The sequence below is a fragment of the Aedes albopictus genome, chromosome 2 (assembly GCF_035046485.1).
Source record: "Aedes albopictus strain Foshan chromosome 2, AalbF5, whole genome shotgun sequence".
Taxonomy (NCBI): Eukaryota; Metazoa; Arthropoda; class Insecta; order Diptera; family Culicidae; genus Aedes; species Aedes albopictus.
The window spans coordinates 187730572-187750375 of record NC_085137.1 but is presented as its reverse complement, the minus strand read 5'-3'; the positions used below and the strand labels follow the sequence as shown (position 1 = coordinate 187750375).

The following is a 19804-nucleotide window of genomic DNA, read 5'->3' as shown; positions in this document are numbered from 1 at the left end:
ATGCAAAACTGTACCCGCTGAACAGCACGATTGTGCTGGTTCGTCACGAAAGGGTTATGCAATGTCATTGATTCAATTGAAAAAGCTTTAAGATGTGCGAGCAGTTATTGAACCAAAGACATACCTGAGGATTTGCATACCACTTAGGGGCATCAATTTCTATGATTCCAGAGACAAATAGATCTAATTCTGACAAAAAAAATCCATCCTATATATGTCAGAGTCATAATTACTTAGAGAGTTAGTGTCTTTGGCAAAGTTGTTTGATAAGTCAAAAACTTACAGCTGATTTACTATTGGATGTGAGATTCAGACACACTGGGCGGCGCTTATTAAAAGTTTACAATAGTTTAGAATTAAAAAAAAAATCAACAAATTTTGATTAGTTTTTTGGCAAAATCTTTGGACACTTTATAAGAAGTTACAACATGTTAAATATTATTTGAATAAATATAAAGTGCATTATTTTTCAAAATTTCAACTAGCAGGGCTGGTAGTGAGTCACTTTTTAGTGATTTGGTCACTATTTTCGAGCCAGTCACTAAAAAGTCACTATTTGCATGAAAAAGTCACTAAAGTCACTTTTTTCAGTAAAATGGTCACTAAAGTCACTATTTTCGTAAATATGACAACATTTGGAAGATCATATAAGAATGTTGGTAAAACAACAATGCCAAAATTGCTGCACAAATTTCCCCCAAAAACCTTGTTTAAAAAAAATTTCGGCTGCGCCGCTTATTAAACCATTATTATGTCGGCCTTTAGCTAAGATTATAGATGAACTTCTGAACTACTATACAATACTTTTAATAGTATTTAACAATGCAATATTCCTGCATTTAAAATTTCAATTTAATTATATCACCCTATGCCCACATATTCAAACACGGGAAATGATTAAATGTGTAAAATAAGTTTATCGGATCAAAATACGATAACACACAGTGCACTGTATTCCCCTGGATTGGTTTATCTCGAGTTAATCGAAAGTTTTAATAAATTTTAGAGTTGGCAGAACAATTTCTGTTACAAATGCTAGATAAATTTCTGATGAAATTACTGGAGGTAGTTGTGACGTCATTTGTTCAGTAGCTTTTCGCTGAAATCCGAAAGAGTTTATGATGGAGCACATTTGAGAGTTTCTGATGACTGATCCATGCACGTGATAGTAAAAAAAATGATGGCGTTATTTCAAAAGTATTAAGTATTTGAAATAAATCCGGAAGTTTATTCAAAACATTTCTTCAAGAATCTCTGAATTCATCGATTAGACTGTTTTTGCCAAGAATCCATAAGTTTTATCAGAACTTAAATGATTCATTCAATTCCAGAAATTCCTCCAAAACATTTTTGGCTACATTTTTCAGGAGTTCAGTATGAATATCTTCATTATTTCAGCGAGAATTTTTTCGAGGAATTTCTTGTCGTATGCCAGACCTTTGATATACATCATTTTGAAACCTCTTCTAGAAATTCAGAATGTTTAATCGATTAAAACCACCAGTTCCTCAAGTTTTTTCTTACGGAATTGTAAGATTGCAACTGAAAACTATCATAATTTATTTTTGATTGTTCCATTGCAACAACTGTTAAGAGCAATTGTTATGTAAAAAAACAACAGCTATCCAATTGAAGGTTATTCTTAGAAAGAATTCATTGCTGCTCACACCCATATTTACCGTCATTAGGGAAAGGAAGAATAATTCTTCTCAGGCAAGAAATTTCTCACAAAATACCATAAAAGTTTAAACATTAATTAATTCCGTGTTGTCCTGATTTTACAGAATATTTCTGCATGAGTAGTGTCAGTCGGGAATCTATCATTATTGTGACCTTAGGATCATTGAAAAACATGAGACCAGTGGGCAAATTTCGGCAGTAGAAAAAAAATCTAAAAAAGTTTACATTGAAATTCGGCCACAGTAATATAAAATTAACAATGGATTCATTCAGTATCAGCAGTCTAATTTCGTGCGTTTAATTTAAACATTTTATAATCAACATGCACATGAAGTAACAAACATCAAGCATCGAAAGAAAACTTGTTTTTACCTGGTAACTAATTTGCTTGAGATTTCTACTTGTCAGAGATTTTCAGGGAACTTATTACCTGCAGTTTTTGTGTAATATTCAAACTGGGCCCTGGGCTTGGATTATATCTTCCAGGAAGCGTTGATTTCACACTTGTGGCCGATGTACATTGCAGTAATGATTAGAATAGCTGAATGTATAAGCAATGGCAAACAGTTCTGTAAAAATCAGGTCTCAAAGTCATTCGATATAGTTATACCACAAACGAATTCATCAAGTGTACAGCATATTAATTAAATTTTTCAATAATTTTGAGGTCACTATTCAGTCACTATTTGGTCACTTTTTTGATTATTTTGGTCACTAAAGTCACTATTATTTTGCCACCTGAACGCTACCAGCCCTGAACTAGGGAAAATTACGTATTTTCGGCAGTTTTGATCTCTTCGTCATGGAAGGTTTTTTGAAACCTATTGAACTCAGAGTTAGCCTCAAATCCTTCCCAACCAAGCTGAGCTGTATGCCCAAATTTTTGGCAATTTGGCCCACAAAAACCCCCCATGACGAAGAGAACAAACCTGCCGATAATACCCTTGGTCACCCTATGTACCACTAGTCAGTTAGAAACTTGAACCAAACGGCTTTTAAACTGAAAATTCTTGACAAAACATTCTAAAAGTCTAAAGTCTAAGTAATTAGAGTCCCGAGATATATGAGTTTCAATTTCGTAGGTGTTACGTCTGTTTGTCGGTGGTTCTTGTTATATCAAAAATAGATGTAACACTGACGTAATATCCATTCCATACATTTCAAGATCCTAACTATTTAGACAGTTTGTGTCATCGACAAAATTGTTTTGCTGGTCAAGAACTTTCAATTGATGGGCCGTATGATTTCAAATCCTTCCACCAGGAGGCGCTAGAGGGCATACACACTCAGTCGAGCACTTGACACTGAAGAAGTCTGTAAGTCACAGACGAAATAGGCCTATCTGTCCGAAGATAAGCACAGTAGTAGAATTAAAAGGAATTTGCTCGTCCTTTCTAGTTTTTCTTTAAAAGAGTTATTCATTTTTTATTTTCTTTTGCAAAAGTGAAGTATTAGTGAAGTGTTTTTAAATTAAACTAGAGTCTGAAAAAACATTCAACAAGCCGTAACTTTTTATAAAATATATCAAAAATTCTCAAATTTTGACTGATAGTTCCTCATCTTGTTATCTGTAATTTTTACAATTTTGGACTTGATTGGTTGGCTCTACACAAAGATGGAGCGCTTTAAGCAGAATCATATTTTTGACTGTGTTCTATTAACTCTTATATCTAAGGAATAAGTGAATCAAATTAAATTAAATTTTGAGAGTTAAGAATTATATATTGATCTTTCATTTCAATTTGATTTGAATACAATATGTCCAAAGTGAAAAAAGTTCCAGCTTGTAGAATACTTTTCAAGAAATTCTATTCCCTTGCCTGCTTTTGCAAAATGGAAACTAACGTCTTCTAGTGGCAAAATCTCGCATCTATTGGTAAATCAACTGCAAGTCCTTTACTTACCAAACAACTTTGCCGAAGAAATCGTATTTCTATGTAAAAGGGATCCTGAGATGTATGAAATTTTAAATTTGTAAGTTCTCTAGCGCCGCCTGTTGGTGGAACTTTAAATCAAACTATCCATCAACTGTAAGTCTTTGACCAACTTTGTAATTTCGTCAGTGTTTCGTCCGTTGGCCACTCATATCACAGAAATTTTCGGTTTGAGTGGTATTAGATTACGATTAAAAAATTTTACAATATCGCAGTACAATTACATCGTAGATTTTGGCCTAACACCATCTCCCCCGTTCTTAAAAAATCTACGTAGTTTATTGACCGGCAATGGTACGCAATTTATAAACGATATCTCGAAAAAGAGCTCAAACACAACAAGAACGAAACTGTTTTGAATATAGAACTACGTTTGTCCAATTCAGAAGTCGTCCAATCCAGAAAGATTTGGTCTTTTCCACAGAACTTTTTTTCGTGACGTTACAACGCAAACTTCAACCAGGTGAAACTCAGGCTTCCGTGAACCGATTTTCTTTTTTTTTTTAGTCTCATTTGAAAGATCTTTTCGAGTACAAAGAGCATACAAAATATCATATTTGTAACGTTTTCCGTATTTGAATAAAATTTAAAAATGTTGATTTTTCGTGACGTTACAACGCAATAAAAACCCATACTATGATCAGCCATATTTCAGAGTTGTAAAGTCTTCCGATTAAAAATCTTGTTATGCTAAAAAATCTACATACATTTATCTACAAATAATGGAAGACTTTTGAAAAATCAGTGTGTTGGTGTTTAAAATACGATAGTTTGGATGAAAAGTGTGCCTAAAAGACTTAAAATCACGATTTAAATGTTAATCTTAATCGTCGTTCAATTTATATTTATTGTCATACTAATATCAAGTCGAATAGATTTTTGGATGACAGAAGTAATGTAGAATGTGATAAAATTGTCAAACACTCCATAACTCAACTTTGAAAAATTGGTATTGATGATACGGGGCCCGTAGAATGTGTCATGTACCGTCGTTGGGGGTGAGAATGGGTCAAAAAAGGATACTCACAGATTGTTTGTTAAATAACAAATGCAGTTGAAGTCGGAATAACTTTTTATTTGGTATGTATACTCTTCTATATGGTAATGATAGTTTAGCAAGAAAGTATCACATTATATGAATTGTCTACTAAACTACAAATGACTGAAAATTGACCCAATCTCACCCCTTAGAGGGGATGAGAATGGGTCAAAGTATTCAAAGTCGCCTTTTTAGGAATATAAGTTAATTTTATTGATCATATCTAGTAAACCTACTCAAAATACAATGTAACCATGAAGAATAAAAACTTAGGTAATTTTTGAAGATGATTAATCCACCTAAAGGGGCTAATACAATCGAATAAATGGTTGAAATTTGATAAAATAAAGTTTTTATGTTGTATCGCCATTTTTAGCCACCATAATCATCCTCATTTAAAGTGTCAACCTTCAGGGGGGGATTACAATGAGGGAGAGATGCATTGAAAGATTCACTGAAAAAAAATTGTCGACGTTCGTTCGTCTTCCGAAATTTTGTCATATTACCGGTTTTATGGCCCCGGTATTTCCTGGATGCCACTACCGTCTGGTAGTTTCACGATATTTCCTTAAAATTTAAAAAAATGAGTGGAGAAGAAAAACGCTATCAAGTCTATTTTGTGAGCTTACCATATTGCAGTACACTAAAGATTAGCTGATGATCAGAGGAGCTGTCCAAACGCATGAGTTTATTATTATAAATGATTTTAGGCACTAAACGTATAAACACACTCGCTTGACACTTCTTCGACATATTTTCGAAAAAAAATACGTGCTTTTGTAAAGTTACGGTAAACATGGCACCACTCTAACGTCAAATGGTGACTGGATAACAAGTTGAATTTTTAGTTAAGGTTATGTGTAGGGGCATCTGGGGTAATACGCACTGTCGAGGCAAAACGCACCCCCTTTGTTTTTCAGGGATTATCGGTTTTAGAGCTTTGAAACCTTATCAGTCTAATAGAACGTCCTAATAAATGAGCATCTGGAAAATTTTACATATCTGCGTTACGTAATTAGTGAGAAAAATGAATAAAATTGAAAAACACGATTCTGATGTAATTTTCCCGATCGTTTGTCGAATGATTTGATGGTGAAAACCGACCAAACATCTAATGCTGTTGTGTTTATTCAGTTCATTGAGGGCAATGCTAAGCATAGGAAAAATAACTTAAACAGTAATCTACGTAAATTATATGTTTTAAACTATTTTATTTTTTGCTATTGATTGGGGCAATATGCTTTCATTGGTTGGGGCATAACGCACCTATAGAAAACAAGCTGTAATAATATCTATGAGTGCTCTGTAAGTAATCGCAAACAAAATTGAGCTATTGTTTGTCTTAAAACCTTATAAAACATGCATTTTGTCTAAGAAGTAAAAAGATTTCTAAACTCGACGGTGCATCTTGCCTCAATGTTGTGGTGCGTCTTGCCCCTTTGTTTGAGTGCATCCTGCCCCATTGTTGTAGTGCATTTTACCCCGAGCAAGGGTGCATACTGCCCCGCATAAACATACGAAGCCGTAATGTTAGTCTTTACAAAAAACGTTATTTTCAAGAGCTGAACTGTATTAAGGCTGAAATTTTGTTTGGTTTCTCTTAGAATGAAAGTATATGCAATGAATGCATGCATTAAACCAAAAAATTATTGCTTTTTTATTTGCATTTGGACGCATCTTCCTTAAGTGGTGCGTATTACCCCAGAATCCCCTACTCGATAACTTGCTTGACCCAATCTCACCCCCATATTAGACATATGTAGGGTCGAAAATATTGAATTTTTAAATAAAAAGTGCATTGACAGCCCGCTTTTTTCGTTGCATCAACCAGGTAATACCTACAGCTAACCACTTATAAGAAAATTTATGGTTAGGTACTTGTGTGAAGCATTACGAAGGAGAAATTTTTTCAGAGTGATTTACTAGTAGTTTCATTATATAAGTTTAGCCACAAATTTAACAAAAAAAAAACAATTATTGCTAAACATCTTATTCTGCATCATGACGTGTAAAAACATCTTCTCTTTGAAATAATATAAAGTTTTCTATATAAATTAGCGATAGTTGATGAGCTATTTCCAATTTTATGTTTCTCCGTTTTGACCCAATCTCACTCCCCAGACCCATTGTCACCCCATCGACGGTACGTTTGGCATCAGCTGCCATTTTTCATCCCTGCTAAGCTATAAAAAGTCCGAAGCACGTGTTAAAGTCACACTCGTCAGCATTGTTGCACACCCTCATCAGGAACAACCTCGATTCCAATTTCATGCCCGTCGAAAAGTGCGTAGCTACTTGTTCACGTCAATGAAGTTATTGGCAGCAAAATTGTTCACCGATGGATGGCTAAACACTTTTCGAAGGTCACCACAACACAAGGAACTGAAGCTCGTGTTACCGGCGCGAGGCACCAGGCGTCTCCATCGCAACGAAGCTTTGGGAAAGTAGCTACTTTTCCCGTCGCAATTTATCGGAGTGAGCGAAGGTCACTAAATAAGGTGAACAATTTCCCTTGCAATTTCCTATACTTTCGAAAAAATAAAAGGCGATTTGCTACATTGTATATACAGTATTAATTCCTTATTTGATAAATGTGCATATTGCGCACTATATCCGTAACTATACAACTGAAAAGATCTATTGTTGCACCGTTTAGCTCAAAAGCTCTCACTTACCTTTGGGTGGTGATGAATGGAAGTACAAGCCGTGGGTTTTCCTCCTCCGCTCCCGAGGAGGACCCGGTGGAGCCATTTTGGTGGGTTGTATGGGCGCAGGAGCTATCTTCGGCACCACCATTTATAATATTTGATTCCGCTTGCGATTTCCCGGCAGCTAGACAGTCACTGCGGTTAGACACGCACCATGGGGCATATTCCTATCGAATGGCGTCCCCAAGTGTCACACTCCGTATAACGGCTTTTTTCCCGCCAGGTGATGATGGATGGTGACAATTGAATTATCACTCACAGATTTACCTTGGCCTGCAAGGACCGAAGAATCAGTGCGTGTTGCAACGGTTTATGTCTGATTGTCGACTGAGTTCTGTGGAATACGAAACGAAATGAAATGACGTTATTTATCATTCCTATGTGTATCTAGGACAAAGAGTTCTTGAATTGGGTCGTACATTCAGCATACCAACTAGGTGGTGCTCATCATTAGGGATACACATGTGAGCAAACAAATTGTGTCCTTTAGAACCGAAAATGTGTCCTTCTTCAAATTAGAGCTTTGCGTTGTTAAAATCAATAAAAAAGGGTGTTCTTTTCCGAACGCCGAAAGGAAAGGTGAAAGTATCAATTGGAGACACTATTCCGTCTTTGAAATATTGACTTCATAAACTATTCAAGCTCGTGATGGTACTTAATTAGAGTCGACGAATAGTGTAGATTCAGACCATCAGACGCGACACGTAACGATGCACGATCAAAACCTCTACAAAGGCATTGCCACCCTATTGCTCAATGAAGGAGGTGGCATCCAACTTCAATAAGAGCAGAAAGAACATGTGCAAGTAAATTAATATTCTGTAATTTGAATTATACGATGAAAAACAGATTGTACCCATTTTTGAGTTACTTAGAGTATACTCATATTCTTTCTTTCTTTAGTTATTCAACAACTATGGCAACTATATCAACGGTACATAAAAAAGCGATTATCCTCCATAAATAATTTTAAAAGTACTAGTTTATAAATAAGGGTGAAATCATTATTAATACATAAAAAAGTTCCATAATAGTTATTTATGTAACGAGTTGCAAAAAGTTGATTTTTTCAACACGAGTCGTACATTTATCCAACGAGGCTTGCCGAGTTGGATAAATACGAAGAGTGCTGAAAAAATCAAGTTTTGCAACGAGTTCCATACAAAATTTTATGCAATGATGTTTTTCATAATGCAACCCATTTGAGTTGCATAATATTCATAATGCAACTCAAATGAGTTGCATTATGAACATTATACAATTATTTTTCATTATGCAACTCATTTCAGTTTCATAATGAGCCAGTTCGGAAAAAATAGCCATAATGATACCAAAATGAGTTATATAAAATGTAAATTATGATACTGAATTGCATAAACAAATAAAATAAATCAAAATTATCCACAAATTATAAATTTTTGAGCAATACAAAAAGTCGAAAATGCAATAAAAAAAACTTATTTACTTTTCACCTTTGGCATTCCATAAAACTTATCATATACCGTGGGGTGCCCTAATTTCGTGCGGGCCCAAACTTCGTTAACTTTTGACATCTGAGAGCATTATTATCTAACTAACAGCGGAATCTTTCAAAATTTGCTATAACCTCAAAACTGCATTTGATCTCAATACAATTCACAAAAAAAGAAATGAAAATTTTTATTTATCTCAAAGATTGAAAAATAAATTGCAAATGTATGCAAATAGCAGATGCCATATTCAGAGATACGAGAAAATCAACACTCACGGAAATGAACAAATATTTCGATCTCTATCAAAGGTAAATATTCCAATTTATGTTTGATTATTTCAATTCAATATGTTTTATTATAGGGCCCATATAGCCGAGGCGGTAAACGCACGGGTATTCAGCATGACCATGCTGAGGGTGACGGGTTCGATTCCCGGTCGGTCCAGAATCTTTTCGTAAAGGAAATTTCCTTGACTTCCTTGGGCATAGAGTATCTTCGTGCCTGCCACACGATATACACATGCAAAATGGTCATTGGCAGAGGAAGCTCTCAGTTAATAACTGTGGAAGTGCTCATAGAACACTAAGCTGAGAAGCAGGCTTTGTCCCAGTGAGGACGTTACGCCAAGAAGAGAGAGAGAGATGTTTTATTATAATACGCAATAAAATTACTTTAAAATGTTATTTTCTTATTTTGTTTCAACATTTTTGTTGTTGGCGAAATTAGGAACCCACAATTTGTATGTGTCCCTAATTTCGTGCACTCTTTTTCATAACTTTGTTTTAGAGGTTCATGTGTACACAAATGGCTACAAAGCCATTGCATGATTCGGTTATTCTGCTATTCTGCTATTATTCTGCTATTATCAACGCATCCCCTGGCTTTCGCCCATCTGCGTTGTCTTTTCACTAGGCAATACGTCTACCAATTGATGTTTATGGGCTTGCCGGACCAAGTCATGTAGCTAAGCCAAACACCCCACCTACAACTGTTGGGTAGGCACCATTGTCCCGCCCACTGGTCTTTTACAGCTAGTTGTAGGTGCATGTGTGCGTGTAAGTATTGGTGTATGTGTGTTAGTGTTGGTGTATTGTAGGCGCCAACTCGTTCTAATCCACTCTGATTGCTAACACCCTATTGAACCATTACCCTTAAATCTGGCAATCTATGAAATAGAATGAGTTAAGCGCCTGGACATAATAGTCAGTTATTCAAACAAGGAATATTAGTAATAAAGTGAAGATATAAGAGCCGATGCACACGAGCGTTAATTGACGCTGCGTGAATTCACGCTGCGTTGCCGCAGCGGTCCTGTGGGGCATGCGTTGACATTGCGTGCCGCACACGGTGCGGCGCGGTTGCGGTGCGGCAGCGTTGCGTTCTCGTGTGCATCCTCCCATTTGATTGTGTGTAACTCAGGGCGCACTTGCGTGCACGCTGCGTGGACGCGCCGCCCGTGTGCATCGGCTCTAACGAAGCAACGCCCCGAACCTCGAGAGCACAAGCCCCAAGAACCAAATGACAGGCTGTGCGAATAGTCGATCGACTGGCCACCACCAGTGGATAACCAATCGAGCAAACCCTCCAGCACAAACCGCCACCAGCTCTCCCGACCTGCGCCCAACAAATCCGAGGCACAGCCCAGCCATAGCTTCACCTTAAAACCAAAATCTAGATTGCAGAGCACAATACTTCCCAAGTAACCACGCAGCTCGGGCCGCAAATCACGCACAACACGTTACAAATAAGACAAAGACTACCCCGCCCGTACAGCCGAAACCAATCTAGGGTAGAGAAGGGTCTCTTTCCACTCCAACCCGGACTCAACTGCACCCACAGGGTAGCGCACTCCACACACACTGCACTCATTCATCCATCACAACTCGAGCCGCAAGCACACCTAGGTTGCTTCTATCCGCATGACCTCACCCAACCCGTAACACAGAGTTCAAATCCCTCTCTTGCATTACAAAGCAGTCCCTGTTCCCAAAGTTTGTGCGTGGTATAAATGAGATTATAAAGCTGAAGAAATCGTCACCAATACAACCGCCAACAATGAACACTCAATGGTGTCGACAGAATCAATGACGACCTCCCTCAGTTCCAAACCCAATTATCCTACACTACCCAAGTAACCACAATGCTGAAGCCGTACGTACTGCACGTACGAAGTACATACAGACCTAACCGCACCGCCTAAACAAACCACCTAGGCCGAACACAAGCGAAAAGCGGCGCCACCACTGTTAAACCACGACTATACCAGTAGGTATAATCGCAATTCAGCAATCGTAGATCCATTCCCCGCTCCTACTCAGCCCTAACGATCCATAGCAATGCTTGTCAATATATGCACCCCATACACGCAACCCCCACAACCCAACAGTATGGTCACTTGAGTATCCCTGGGATTTTGATTACATGATGGTCAGGGATCACAGCCATCAAAACGTTCCACACTTTGCCAGGGCTTGCGACCTGTAGTCATGATGATTTTCGCTATGGGAAACCATGATGGCTAGCGGTGTTAAAGCCATTGCATGATTCGGTTATTAATAATAATTCTAATATCTAATTTAATTGGTTTAAAATTAACTAGGGACTGCTCATAAACTACGTAAAAAAAATAAACAAATTTATAAATGGTGGAAATACTAAGTAAGCTCGGGATGATTTTATTTACCCAAACATTGGGAGTAGTTGCTTACAGCCGCTAGTTTCATTCAAGCAAAATATTGCTTATTGCCAGAACACAAATTTGGAAGACGATACTTTACTAGAACTAACCTCCCGAGGAATGTGCCAATTAATGGCACATAATAGAAAGGTAAAAATCTACAACTAATTCAATTCAAGACCAAGTCCCCGGTCACAAAATGTATGGAAGATCAATTTTCAAAAACTCTCAATTTTTCCATGTTTTTTGCCTCATAAACCTTCCTTGGGTGAAAACTAACAGAACAAAACTAAGACGACCAAAATCGGACCTCCCGTTCGCAAGTTATGCGCGGTCCCACGTATGCCACTGCATTTATATATATATATAGATTTTATGAAAACTTGCATTTGCGATTATTGTCACAGAGATATTTTTTTTGTAACTAATATACAAAACTGTGAGGCAATGCTTAAAACCAACAAAAGATTTCTTGGCCGCATCGTAGACCAAGAAATGCTGTAATAAAACCGTTAGTTCTATCATGAGCAAACAATAAATAGCTCCTTTATGAATCTCATAAAGAGCTTCTGGAGGAATCAATGAAACAACTCCTGTATGATTATTGAAAAGAACTCCGGAAATCCTAGGGATATCTCTGAATGTATCGCAGAAAGAGCTCTTTAGAAAACCTCAGATGAAAATTCTGAAGGGAATCTGCGATTTCTGAAGAACTTCTTCCTGGGATTTCTTAGAAAGTTTCTTTTAGCATTCTTTTTTTGGGAATTTCTCCAGGAATTCCTTCTGAGATTCTTGTAAAAGCTGCTTCTGATATTACTTCAGGAGTTTCTGCAGTGATTCCTCTAGAAGCAGATTCTGGAATTCCACGAGAAGGTCCTTCTAGGATTCCACGATTCCTTCAGGAATTCTGCCCAGACGCCAGAATTGCACCAGGATTTTCTACTTATATCAACCAGCGGTTACCTCTGGGATCTCTTCCTATTTTTTCCCTTTGAGATTCATTCAGGAAGTTTTTATGGGATTTCTTCAAGAGTACTTTTGTTTTTAGATTCATTCGTGGATTGCTTTAGATTTAGGTGTTCATTCTGTGATTCCTCTAGTAATTCCTTCTCGGATTTCTTCCACAATTATTTCTGGGGTTTATCCATAAAAAAACATCCGGGACTCCTACAAGAAACTTCTGAAGTCTGTTGAAAAGGACGTATATCAGAAGGAACTCCTGGAAGAATCTCGGTATGAATTTCTGGTGGAATTTCGGAAGGAATTCTTGGATGAATTTCGGAACGAATCTCCAAAGGAATCCCAAGAGAATTCTCAGATGGAAGAATCCCGGAAAGAACTCCTGAATGAAACTCCTGCAAGAATACCAGAGGAAACACCAGAAATCACACTGTGACATTCGTATAAAGCTTGATTCATTTAGAATTGGAACAAACTTTTCATAAGTGCATAAATCCATAACTACATATATCGAACATTATCTGTCATATCTATACAAAATCTTATTACCCAGGTAGCCCTAAAGTCTACCTAGTAGCCTAATGAGTTTTCCCATGTCCATCAAAACATTGTATACTCTCTAGCACAACAGTGATTGTGCGGTGCGAGTTCCACGCGGCCCGCCAAGGGACAATGCATATTGCAGCGAAAGACAACAAAAACAGATTACACCGAACGAAAAGCACGCCACGTGGGCGATAAATCGGCACCAACATTTCAAAAGGGCGTAACTGCATTTTGAAACAAACCACTCTTTCACATCTGTGGGTCATATTTTAAGTTTCCCACGAAATTCACAAACATTACTAGACAGAGAAATTACTCTTCTTTCCTATACTGGCGGTGATTTGCATGGCGACATTGAAATACGATCCACAGATGTGAAAGAGGGGTTTGTTTCAAAATGCAGTTACGCCCTTTTGAAATGTTGGTGCCGAAATGTTAATGGTGAAATCACGACTACCATGCCATACCTAGTAGAAATGTTTACTATCATCGCCAGGTCCATGTGGTTTTATTTTGTTGTTTTCTTCTCTGTCGTCCACTCGAAAGGACACTCAACTAGGGTAAATGTACCAATAGTGGTGCTATTAGTAGCTCCTTGTAGTAAAATAATTGAATAAAATTGACAATACCACAAAATAAAAAATATGAAAACGTTAATCGGTAGTTTATCACTTAAATTTGCTAAGAAAAATGTAAAAACCATTGTTTATTTCAGTTTTTGTTAATAAATTACTTGCACCAACTATAGGTACACGGTTCCTATAATGGAGGTAAAATTTAACGTTGGTTCCTATAGTGGCGCATCCCATTGAATTCTTATGGGACCCACCACTATAGGAACACTACCACCACTATAGGTGCAAAAGAGCAAAAAAATTAAGGAAAATAATTGTTTAAAATAGCTTTTTCGTCAAATCCTGCATACAAAACTGAATGAATGTTATCAATTAGGTATGACGCATCTATTAAAAATGCGATTTGTAAGCTTTTTGGTCGAAATAGTGCTAAATTGCCACTACCACCACTATTGGTTCTACCTCCACTAAGGGAGCTTTTACCCTAACTGTTTGGAGTGTAACGTTTCCGAGAAAGGGGAAGAAAATTTAAAAATTCAATGATAGAGCAAAGTCGTTTGAAGGAATTCTTTGTTTTGACCGTGAACTGGACTATATGGAATGTCTGATAATGAGTGAAGTGGAAGCTATTTGATAGTAGAACAAATTTTAATGGAGCTCAGGATGGCGACAAACATATCTAATGGTCCAATCTGCAAAAAAAGGCTATCTTTGTTCAGATTCTCTTTAAATTATTACGATGTCACAGTGGACATTTTGACAATTTGTGATGTGTTGATCGCAAAAGGATTGTTTAATCTACCTTTCGATTCAAGAAGTAAATCAAAATGTATAAATACAATCACGTTATAATCGAAAGAGAGGAAACTTAGAGAGAGCCTCTCATCTGCACTTAGGACTTATAAAAATGTTTGGCCTGAAATATTATCACAAAAGGATGATGTACTTATTCTTCTTCTTTTTCTTCTCCTTATTTTTCTTCGCCTTCTTCTTCTTGTCATTAAAGACGAGCTTGGTGGTCTATTGGCTACCGCTTCTGATTCATATGCAGAAGGTCCTGAGTTCAATCCCTGGCTCATCCCTTTCCTCCTACTTTGTATCTTTCTATCTACTTTCTCTCTCACTATCTACCACTCTCTCTCTCCTACATATATATCTCATGTATATTCGTTGTTCGTAGCGATCGCTAGAACCAGAAACGGATTGAAAAAAAAATCGTTTCCCTTCCTTCCAACTCCCATCACAGCACAGTGTCAATCTATCATATAACTCCTACAAGTTATGCAACCAAGCGGACTGTACCGCTTCACAGTAATCTCCACACAATCTATCGCTTTCCGCCTGGCACCCTTGCACCAATGCATGATCCATGTGCCAAAAATATACATTTCCCACCAACACACCAACATCCGCATGACCTTGTGCAGGCGCAAAGGATTCAACGGCCTGATGGGGGCAAGCGATTGCAATTATCACTTACCTCCCCTTCCCCATTGACCTGCAACCTGACGCAGCAGACGCCATTGTCGCCTAAAAAAATACAAGACCATCAACGCTCACACACTGAAGATGCCTGTTAGTCCCAAGCAGCTATCTCATTGGTTCCTTGTGTGAATGTAGCTGATCTGGGTTCACATGAAGAGACACGTTGGCCAGATGAACCACACGGATGTGATGATCGACAATGCGTTCTAAGCATTCATGACACGCAAAGTTTGTGATGTAACATTTGAATGTTTAAAAAATATATAGCGATGATCAGAAAAAGATGTTTTATCTGACACATACCAATTTTGTTAGAGCAGTGTTATGTCTAACACTTTCTCTCTGGCAGATACCATGAAGGTTGGGCGGTTGCCTAAGTAACCCAAGATATGTACGACTTAAGTATTTCATCAAACTGGAGCCTCTCAAGTTAATGTCTGAGCTGCCCCAGATGAAATGGTGAGTATTAGCATTACTGCCAACAATTAGCGGAAAGCCTTTTGAATGCGATGACTTGTTTGAAAGCATCAGTAGGGGATGGTTCATCATGCGGTAAATACACCGAACAATAGACGTATTTCCTGTTGAGATTTCCAACAGACACATCAATTGTGATAGCACATACATCTCTGGTGGTGGTGGTTAGTTCAGAGATGAGTGTAGCAACGATTGCTTGTTGACAAGCACACATGCTCGAGGCATGACACGCGAGATTGCCATTTCCTTTTTACTGAAAGTAGCAAACACCGGATTCACAAGGTTTCCTAGATAGAAATTCCCCTTAAGAAAGTAAGGTTCTTGGACCAACGCCACTTGGGCTGTACCCTTTGCATAAGTTTGAAAAGATCGATCGTTGCTGTTCTTTTGTGCCGAAGATTGATCTGAGCTATTCTAACCGTAGCCACTACCCAAACTAGGCAAGATCAAACTCTTAACAATCACAGCACAAAAAAGAACAGCAACAATAAAGCGAGATCGGTATCGATTTGAGTGCGCCAAAGGCGAGGATGCACAGAATACACTGTGTAAAACGTATAATGCGAAACCATATAGGTGAAAATTTAAACTAATTAATAACAGCTTCATAATCCCGCCCTTATTCAGCCTCAAGTATGAGATTGAAGAAGGGCAGCTGATTGTCTCGGAGAAACACAAGGTCCCCCGCGCTATTGCTCCGGTTAGCACAGCAAAGGCAAATACTGTGGAGGGTGCCCTGGTACTCCACAGGCTCCGTTTGCGATTAGATTTTTATAAGACTCCCCTAACCATTCATTCCTAGGCACGGTAAGCGTAAAGCCGCATAACACCATGAATTAGGGGTCACCTGATTAGTGGATTCCTACCACTGGAACAGGCGGTCCGTAGTGCTATTCTTAGCCAGTTGAACTAACCGCTACCGACACTACACAGCTATCTAGGCTGATCGGGAAAAGAAGTTAATATTGGTGATCAACTTCATGGGCCCGAAAAGCCGGTGAAGACTAAGTTTATTAAAGGACAACCGAGATATTACAGTAGGCAGAAGAGTGAGTGGCATGGTATTGTAGGATACACCATTGTACATTATAGCAATGTACAAACCACCCTTGACATCGAAAAGTCAACTTCATCGAGTGAACTTCTCCAAAAATATAAAGCAATTTTCTACCCCCGGGAACGCACCCTTCACTGCCTTGCCATCAATTCCCAGGCAGGCGTAGACTGACTACAACACGGTCGGGTACGGTTTATTCAATTTCAGAAGCTGCACACACCTGCACAGAAAACATATTACCTTTAAATGATGTCAGAAGGTTACAGCGCGCGAAACGATGAACTACCAATGAATGATTGAAGCATGCACCACCCACTTCACGTTCCTCCGGCGCACCGACTGACTGACGACTGTTCCGGTTCGTCTTACACTTGGAACTTTTCCCTTCGCGCCGGCAGATTGTTCGGTACTACTATTCTACTACTGCCGACGCTTTCCGTGCAAAGTTCCTGTCGTGTCTCAAAATTTTAGCGCCAAATTCAAAAGGACTCTCACAGTAGCACCAAGTGCAATGGTTTCACTTTCTTTCCGCTTTGCTGCACCAAGCTTGGAGAGGTGCTCCACCGACCGGCACCTTGTCCGTGTGTGCTTATTCTCACTAATACGATGTACCGGAACTGCTAGTTTGTTGGTAAACTTTTTCGCAATTTATGCACTGTTTTTGTACCGTTTTGCACTTTTGATAGAATACAATTTTTCGCACGAAAAAAAAAAGTTCATTAGGACACATGTGCTGGTACTTCGATTACACACATCCACCTGCCGTGCGACACGCTCGGCATGGGAATAACAGCGTTGTAATGAATTTTTGAACAAACGTGATTTCACTCGCTACCACCACCCAGTCCCAAATGTCCCCCTTCTATCATCCCCCGTCACTCGGATGGGAAGCGTCAGCCAGAAGACCGGATTCAAAAACACAAGTGCACGTGGTCAGGTGTAAACTGCTACTGAGCTCACCGGACTGAATGGAAACCTCCTGCACCACCCATGGATGGAATCCTCACTCAACAGTATAGATAGTGATACCTATCGTTCTGTCTCGTTCTACTGAGGAAGGACTTCGCCGCATCCTCCTGCAAACGAGCAATGCAACAGTGGAAGAAGAAGCCAGCACGTGGTCAGTTCTCCTATAAAGCCGGTGCATCACGCATCACGCGATCCTCACAGTCAGTCGGTTGCCTTTGTTGCGGCAGGCGGAAACGGGCGGTGCGCTCAAAATGAACATTGAGCACCGTGACGCGTCGTGTTATTACAGTACGGACCCGATTTTGTCAGCCCCATTTTGCGACGAACTTTTTGCTCTCATTATCTAACGGTCAAACTTTGACTAATTGATTTAAGATCATCATAAAACTACTGCTTAAAGGCAGAAAATAGAAGGGTAAAAAGTGTGAATATCTGTTTAGATTTTCGAGGAGAGCAAAAAATGTGTTCTGGGAAGGGGCTGACAAAATCGGGTCACTTATGTATTGCGAGCGAGAGTCGCCCGCATATAAGCAATCGGTGGAGACGCATGGTTCTTTTGTGGAAAGAAGTTCGACCACGCGTGCCGATTAACACGCCAGTACTGACAGGCAAAAATAACGTGGAACTATTTTTTTTTTTTTGCACATCCACATCTCTGTACTTAGTGAACCAAATTTCAATCTTTTTGTGTTATCGGAATCCTACATTATCCTAGAAAGGTGTAGTGAAAGCCGATTGGAGTTTCATGCAGCTTCCGGTAAGAACCAGGCGAATACATTAGTTCCACATTTTTAACTTCTTCCGGCTCCGTTTTGTGTCCAGATTGGTTTTGAATATCATGTCTTTGTAACGAGTTCTCTTGAAACCTCGACAAGATAGCACCATTCTGTCTTCGGCAAAGTTGTTCAGAACAAAAACCACTTACGGGTGATGGATTTCATAGTTCCGAATTTCCCCACCACGTGGCGCTAGTGTACATAGTTACTCCCGGTATGATTTTGATGAGATTTATCACGAGATTGAAGCCAGATAGAAATGTACGAGCTTAGCTTCCAAGTTCAAAAGTCAAAGATCAAGGATCATTCCAGGAACACTTTGTGAGTAAATATTTCCTAATAATTTATACAGAAATTCTTTTCGCGAATAATCAAGGAGTTTCTCTAAAAGACTCAATTCTAATAGAATAAATGTTTCAGCGTAACTATTGTAAAGGCTTCGAGGATCTTATTGCAGATTATTGTTTTCGTGAAAAATCTAAGAAAGTCAGTGCTAGAAAGATATTCTCATAATGATGTTTCGCACAAATTTTAGCCTAGATTTTCAAAGAAATTTGTGGCACCAATTTTGGGCTGCAAAACGGTGAGTCGAAAAGCAGAGCGTTCAACATAGCTCTGATCCTCACAAGTTCCTGCCTCATGCGTCCACGGGTCAAGCGAGGACAAAGACCGCCAGCTAAGAGTTGTGTGCTTAGCTGGTAGTGCAGCCTGGGCACTGTTGTCCTTCTGACTTCAGCTAGATTGAGGAGGTACGTCTCGAGCGTCTGTTCACCAAGGAAGTGCGGCGCAAACAGCGTCTGTTCTGGCATCCAGCGGCTGAGTATGAAATGCTGCACCACGCCCAACTAGATCCAAGGTGGTAGCCCCATCAGCGCACAGTGGCCGGAAGCCGGACAAAACCTCAAAAATCGACTTCATTATTTTATTTTTCTAATATTTTTCTTCCATTATAGATACTTCAACTAAGAAAACCCCAAATTTTCAAGTCATTTGGTTAAAAATTGAGTCTTGTGGATTTTTTTTGAAAGTTGAAGTTTTATGTGCTACAATATTAGTATTTATTGTCTTTATTTTATGAGCTTCCTTCATGAGTTCGTTGTAAAAGTTAGGAGGACTTGAATAATGTGACAACATTTTTTGTGTTTTTGGGTATGAATAACCATTACATTTCAGGGATTGTTTGGAATTCAATCACAAAATTATTATGTTTTTACAATATGCAAGCATATTCACTTTTTTTGAAATTTTGGAGAAAAACTTCGTATTAAAGAGATCCAGTACTTGTTTAGGAAACATCAGAAAACGACGCCGTATCCCGGAACTGACGTGCAATTCTGTCTAGTTTTTGGCTATATAGGTCACTGTTTGCGCATTTTTGCGCTAAGCGCGAAAAAAAATTATTTTTTTTTCTATGAGGTCACAATGGAGCCGCATGGTTGTGGAGGAAGT

General features: G+C 38.6%; 1 protein-coding gene across 1 annotated transcript in view; it reads right to left on the bottom strand.

Annotated features, from left to right (window-relative positions):
- The window catches only part of LOC109419096 (uncharacterized), a 127037-nt gene extending 109225 nt beyond the window's left edge, over positions 1-17812 (bottom strand). Inside the window, exons 1-2 of the mRNA XM_062850857.1 lie at positions 16851-17812; positions 7329-7695 (exon numbers count right to left, since the gene is read on the bottom strand). Of these exons, the coding sequence (XP_062706841.1) occupies positions 7329-7449 (121 nt within the window). The 5' untranslated portion in view covers positions 7450-7695; positions 16851-17812. The remainder of the gene's footprint in view (positions 1-7328; positions 7696-16850) is intronic.
- Between the last annotated feature and the right edge of the window lie 1992 nt (positions 17813-19804).